Genomic DNA, 7402 nt, shown 5'->3' on the forward strand with positions numbered 1-7402 from the left:
TAACCCTAAAACATGATAACATTCAAATTTTCAAATCCCTACTTTTTTTCCTCTCTCTCTCTCTCTCTCTCTCAGACCCTCATCCAGTCAGGAAGTCACCCTAGTTCACATTTCTTATAATTATTTTGTATTTTGAATTATTGGACATATTGCATCAAATTGTAGGTAAGTTCTATAAAAATTAAACTATTGATTATATAATGTCGAGAATTTCAATCGGCTCGTTTAGAGCTCGAGCTCGGCTCGACTCGAAATTAGGCTCGCTCGAGCTCGGCTCGAATTAATTTCAAGCCGAGCTTGAGCCTAGATTTAGGCTCGAAATTAATTTCAAGTCGAATTTGAGCTGACATAAGCTCGCTCGAGCTCGGCTCGTTTCCACCCCCTAGTCCTGTTTTTACAGGAGTGAGAATGACGGATGGACTGGGCTCGCCCGCAAATGGAAGGGTGCTTTCGTAACGTAGCGATCGTTGAGGTGGAGGGTAGGGGTATGGTCAATTCGAAGCGCGAGAGGGGCGGGGGGTGGAGCTCGATCCGCGACTACTAGCGCTCCGTGTCGATCGGAACCCGGGATGGCGGACCGGGCCGGGGGCGCGACCGGTGCGGGCTCTAATAGCGCGGTCGTACACTGGTTCGCTGGTTTTAGGTTCATGCCACGGGTCCGTCGTGGTGATTCATGATTGATCGAGAATCAACGGCCATCGAAAACGGAAGAAATGCCCCCTCTCTCATCTCTCTCTCTATAAATAACAAGCGCAGAGCAAATGGTGAAAAAATTGATGATTGGTATTCGAGACTTAAGTTTAAAATATTAATGATATCATCTTTTGCTAAGTTTATTTCTAAATAAATAAAACGAAATAGATAGCCGTGCTTTATCTCAAAAAAAAAAAACAATCACACCAGAATTGTAATTTCCTGTATAAGGAAAGAGAAGAAGAAAGAAAACTGAAAGGGGTGCCAAATTCTGAAAAAAAAAAGACAGAAAAGAAATAGTAAATCAATTTCTTTCATGATAAGGAATTGACCTTTTCAAATTGTTTGTCAAAATAAAAAAATCGAATCCACGAGAGGTGCTGTGCAATGGATGCTGTCGTGGGGCGCATTGAATTCATATTTGAAATTTTGAAATGTGCTTTTTGGGTTTAGAAAAAATGCAATACAACGACAAACATTTTCTTTCTCAAACGCAGGGCAAGTGTCAAAACGAAGACATTGTAGCAACAGCGCAACTTGAACAGCAAATCGATCCACGGCCACTGTTATGTTATTGGGAGCCAAAAATTTGGTAAAACTATATATGTTTCACAAACTCCAGTTATATTGAAAGGGCTGGGACGAAAAACAACAAACCTGATGATTTTTCTTGATTTTGTTTTAAAAATAAAACCATATAGCATGGCCTCAAAAACTACAAAAAACCACACCAGCACTTAGAAATGAAATCAAATTAGATACTACCAATAAAAAGAGATTGCGGCGCGCAGTAGAAAGGGGATATTTGGTTTTAAAGCAGCTTAAGAAGTCCATCACAACCAAAAACTTCAATGATACAACAATGAGTGCATATCCAAGCTATTAGCAGACCGAAGTCTTGGCGGCGAGATGGAGCAATGCCCGTCGGTGGTAAGTGGTGCGGAGCTTCTTGTACTTCTGTACAAACGTAGGTAAGTCGATCTCCTTCTCAAGAAGCTTCGCATGTAGTTGCTCAGACTCTTCGTCCACCTTAATCATGGCATCTGCAGAGGAATAAGACATCACATACGCGTTATCAGTGCATCTATAAACCGATTAACATTTCGTATGTGCATGTCTTTTCGTATAATATACTCGTATAAGTTTTTATATACGTACAAATTTATCTACAGTAAGTGACTATCTGCACTCATGCATATATAACAGGCCAGTATGCCTGTTCGTTCCTACTTATTTTGTTCTACTAAAGTCAGGCTCACATATTCTGGGCACAAATCACAAGACAAAAGCTTTGCCACTAAGATACTATATATATAATTTGTCCGCCGATTCTTAAGCTTTTCAGGTGGAAGAGAATGGATAGGAACTATTATGATTAGAAGAACTGAGATAAATTTGTACAGTTAGGGATATCCTTACCATGCAACTTCCCAAGAAGTGCGGCGGGGGAGTATGACTTCAAAATCTCCTCCTTTTGCCTCTCCAATTCAGCCAGTTTCTCTTGAGCAGCGGCCAACTCAGTTGTTCGAATTATAGTGCACTGCATATATTAGCCAAGTATTGTTACGTAAAAGGTCATGGCATCCTTCCCCTACCAAAAAACTGTGTCACATATTATTGCACATGTTACAGGCGCAAGGCATAGCAATGCAGTTTGATGCCATTGTGAATTTCCATGACATTGGAAGCCGAAATGCTTGGTGTGTTGAGAAAAGGACAAGGGAAACTATACCTGGTTCCTGAGCTCCAATATACGGGGTTCTTTTTCCAAATTTTCTCCTGCAACAGTAATTTTATAACACTTGTGAAAACAGTTTAAGCAGAGGATATGTAGTTCAATTAAGAAAGTAGCTTACTGGCAAGTTGCAACGTCTCCTTACGAAGTTCATCACGTACCTAAAAAGGACATCAGGTAACATTCGATAAGAGAAAAGTATTTTCCAACATGACCAAAAAGCAGCTCTGCAGATTCAACAGAGTGATATATATATAGAGAGAGAGAGATCTATGCCTGAAATAACAATCTTCGAGTTAATTAACCAACCTCTATCTTTAAGAAGATACATTTGAAGAATGTCAGTATTGGCCTCAAGCTTTGAGTCAAGTAAAAAGTACTGCAGATTCTTCTGGGTTTCATTTCATTCACTTTGATATGAAGGTTGTCATTTCTAAGAATAAAAGCCAACATCCTATTTACTCAAAACATTTGAACACCGAAATTTGCTTCTCATCTGCTTTCTGACTAGCTTTGACAGTATAGGTTTCAAAGTGTTTTGAAATTTGAAATCACCAAATTTATAATGAAACCCAGAAGCCAACAGAAATACCCAGTACATAAATACATAAATCCATCTGACATTAACTTGGGGTCATCTTAACAATAAACAGGCTAATAGATAGCAGACTCAAAAATATTCTATCCATTGTTATCAGAGAGACTCATATATGTATAACGAGTAATGTTATCCACATAATTCATATTATTATAGTAAACAATTACTGAGAAGAAAAAGGGAGATACATCTTGAAGCATCTGTAGCTAAGAATACTATAATAACCAGTCTAATTGCAAGTATCATCAGCTTCAAGAAGCCAGTTAAATGTGGGAAATGGATTAAAGAAAACAGAGTTCCTGCGCAATTATCAGGCTATATCCTGCTTCAGTGATACTATAGAGGGCAATAAAATGTGACTCACAATAACTCAGGCAAACTATGAAAGTGTTCCCTGTAATTTGCTTGACTAGAGAAAGTAATCAAGTAAAAGCTTAAAATAGTGAGAAAATCATGAAGAATACAGAAACATGATAATAAGACATAGACGGTGAAGATAAGAAGTGTAGAGGAGAATGAATGCTTACATTGTTCTGAATTTTAACTTGGTCAAGTGAATTGAAGAAAGCATCATATGCCTCTTTGTCAGCTAAAATTTTTCGCAACTCATCAACACTGCAGATAAGCCACAATAGTAAGTGCAGCATTTCGAAGAACATAATGCCAGAGAAGAGAAAGATAAACAGTCAGTCATTCGAACCACATTACCTTTCAAATTATCAAAAAGTTGAGAAAAGGTATAACTAAAGCATTATCCTATTTTAGCAAATTGAATTCTAATGTTAACTAATCACCATTCCTCATATACACACATAGATGTCTCACATAGGCATTGAAAGTACAAAAGAAAGTGTTGCAGATGATCAAATCCCCAATAAGAAGAAAATTATCATCTATAGAAAATTCAAATTACCACACTGTTGCTACTGAGCTATCATTAGTAATAAAAAGAATCACATGAAAAGGATATTACTTAATTATGCACCTAGCAGACACACAATAGAAGAATATTAAACATGTTGGTGGCCAAAAGAATATGAGCTGGGGCATCACTTATTTACCTTTTATCCTTCAAGCGAGCAATAATTCCTGCTGCCTCAGCTGGTGACGGTTGTCCATGAGCAGTAGGACCATCTGGAGTTCTTGACTCCCACCAACACTGGAAGAACTACTTGCTGTAGAAGGGCGTGAAGATGAGCTAAGCACGGAGGGAGGATACCATGATTGAGTAGGGATCTCTGGGAAATTCGATGGAGCTTGTTGCTGCTGGGCCCCACTGCAACCAAGAATTCATATTTCATTTCAAAATTTCTAAACCTGCTTAGTATTTAAATATATGTTTCCGTAAAACCCCTCTCAGCATAGTCACAAGGCATTAGAAATAAATTTAGAAGGGGTGAAAAATCCAGAATTTGACGTTGAGTGAGCTAAAAGAAATTCAGAAGTTCAGTTGGTTACGTGAAAATATGAAGTACAAAAGCACGTGCAGCACATAACATTTGAGGTAATACAACAATCATTTAATTGATCGCTTGTTCCTTTTATTTTCAGTAACAGGTGAAAAATTAAAAGCAACAGAGTGAATAAGAAACAAGGAACTCATATTACATTAGAAGATGCCTGAAGCTAATGATAAGCTTAATGTTTTACCCCTTATTGAACTAACAGCTCGCACATACTAGTAAACATGATGTAATAAAACAAATAGACAGAAGTACTTGGGGATCTCTGTTCACTAATGTTCAACTCACCCAAAAATAGGAAGTTTCCAACTCATCGCGCAACTTCTGATAACTGCAAAGAACAAAATAAAACCATGTTAGTCATCATTTGAAAGAAGAAAAATCAATTAAGAGTGAAACAGGTTTCTAAAATTAAATTTGAATCAACATATAATTGGAGCTGCCACAAAATTTTGTTTTCTCTGCTTATTAAACAACAAGAAGTACAGTGAATTGAAACTATTAAGCTAAAAAACAATACGAACTCAATAATTCTAAGCTCTCCAATTGAAAAATAAATTAGAAATAGCAGGTAACGAAAAGAAATAACTCTAAATGCCAAACCTACTGCTTATCATGAATATATTGCTTACTAGATTATCAAAACAGAGCGAAATTCTGAAAGAAAAATTATTCCCGATATTAAACGAACACCGATCCTCATTATTCAAAACTATATCGATGACGAAAATGTCTCAAATTCAAATTGCGGTGACCACACACTAATTATTACACCCCCTGCTCTATTTTGATGCTATCTACGCCCCTCAATATTACAACACAGCGAACTATATAAACACAGTAAATCCCTTCAACTAGGGTTTCGAATTATTGCTCCGATCGCCTAGTAATAACAAATACGCATCAAAACAAGGGGAAAAAATAGAAAAAAAAAATTTCCGAAAGCAAAATCAAAGAGGAGTAGGTCGAAGAGGATTAGGGTTTCGTAACGCACCTCTTTCGTGGGATCGGAGGATCGCGGAGCGTGTGGAATCGATCGGGAAAGGGATGAGATGAAGAGAAGGGGTAAAATTTCCTTCCGCTCGCTCCCTTCGTGGGTTTTTAATTTTTTTTTTCCTATGAAATTTCGTTGTGCCTGATTCGATTTTATATATTTCACGAACAACAACGCGTATACTCAACCGCGGACTCTGTGTTCGGATATCGGGTTGGGCCGAGCTATAATGGGCCGGGCCGAACCGTGTTAGGCCCATCTAATCTGAAATTACGGAGAGTTTATAACTTGGGATCTTGGCGAATCCGCTCCAACCGTGGTTGTAGGAAACAATACATCGTGGGTCGTACGTGGCATTAACTGCGTATGTTGTTTGTAAGCATTAAAAGGTACCAAATAGGAAGGAGTCACGTGGACATGTCGCACAACGGCCCTTGTACACAATAAGTATCCGCATTCCGCTGTCGCCCCCCGCCACTTCGATAAGGTTGCTGCACCATTTAAAGCGGGCCTTTCTCGGAATATCAAAAAACTTGTTGCCTGGACCCGGTGTAGTAGACCGATTGGATTAATGCGCCTTTATTATCTGGACTACCATTTCTACATAATACATAGGATTGGTGCATAATACAATTTTATGTGCTATTGGTACGTTAATAAGTAAAGATTTTTTTGGAAGCTAAACAAGTGTTTAGTCCCGTATTTGCTTCTAAATTCAATTACAATTACCTTCAAAAAAATTATTATATATATATATAGAGAGAGAGAGAGAGAGTAGGATTATTATACTCTTATGAGTATAGAGCTTTCCATATTTATAAGTTGTTTTCTATAATAGAACTTCCGAATCAATGATCTATATCGTTAAATATGATCTACAGTATTTAAAACTTCAAAAAAAATAAATTCGTAATTTTTTAAAATCATAATAGAGTCCATTAAATGGGTATAAAATGAACAGTCAAAATCGAATAACGTCCTAAAAATAGATAATCGAATTCTTTAATTTAAAATCGGAGTTATTGATTTTTATCTAGATAGTGAACAAATTTTTTTATTAAAAACTCAACCGATTTCGAATCTTTTATATCATTAAACTAACAAATATCCTATACCAGCTGTTAAAAATTGTCAATTTTAAAATTTTTTGATCGTAAGGTAAATGGTTTCAAAAAATTGTAAAATTTTTTTTCTAGAACTTTTAAATACTCTAAAAAATATTTAACGGTATGAATTATCGATTCGAAAGTTTTATTATCGAAAACGACTTATGAGTACGAAAACGATCGTACTCATAAAAGTATAGTAACTAAACTACACACACAAGAGAAAATCAAAATGTAATTAGTTATTTGAAAAGCATAACCACTAATACAGTTCTTTTACTTTTTTCTACAAGGAGGAACTAGAGAAAATTGAAATATAATTAGTTATTTGAAAAGCGTAACCACTACTATAGTTCTTTTACTTTTTCTACGAGCAGAAACTATAAGCCACAATTTTTTTTTAGAAAATTAAATAGTGTAATTCCACCACAGCAGGATGAGCAAAATTGCTTTTGTTTCTTTACCTCAACCATTTAGGTTCACGGACGACGTGGTAGATCTGGTCCATCCAACTACTCTAGAAGGACCAAAAAGTAAGGTATACTATATACTATACTATTCATTATTGTATAGAAAGAACGAGGGGTGACTGGTGAGGAGTGGATAAAAAAGTGGAGGGATTTTTATTAAGCCGAGTTACTTGTCAATTATTTTTATTATTATTATTTTTAAGTTATTTATTTTGTTTTCGAGGTTATATTATTTTACTGTATTATTTTACTGTTTATACACACACACACACGAGGGCTAGTTATTTTAATTAGTGTACATAAAACAGGCAGTAGCTGGAGCTTATGCGTGGCGCATACATTT

The 7402-nt window shown here is 36.4% G+C and overlaps 1 protein-coding gene across 1 annotated transcript; it reads right to left on the minus strand.

Annotated features, from left to right (window-relative positions):
- Positions 1 to 1333: 1333 nt before the first annotated feature.
- Positions 1334 to 5636, minus strand: LOC109704022 (vacuolar protein-sorting-associated protein 37 homolog 1-like). Its single transcript, XM_020224764.1, is given in 9 exon segments — positions 1334 to 1736; positions 2113 to 2233; positions 2426 to 2472; positions 2550 to 2589; positions 3554 to 3641; positions 4088 to 4152; positions 4155 to 4302; positions 4778 to 4820; positions 5484 to 5636. Coding segments are annotated over 8 exon segments (696 nt in total). The 5' UTR covers positions 4804 to 4820; positions 5484 to 5636; the 3' UTR covers positions 1334 to 1575.
- Positions 5637 to 7402: the final 1766 nt, after the last annotated feature.

Source organism: Ananas comosus, unplaced genomic scaffold, assembly GCF_001540865.1.
Source record: "Ananas comosus cultivar F153 unplaced genomic scaffold, ASM154086v1, whole genome shotgun sequence".
NCBI classification, from domain to species: Eukaryota; Viridiplantae; Streptophyta; class Magnoliopsida; order Poales; family Bromeliaceae; genus Ananas; species Ananas comosus.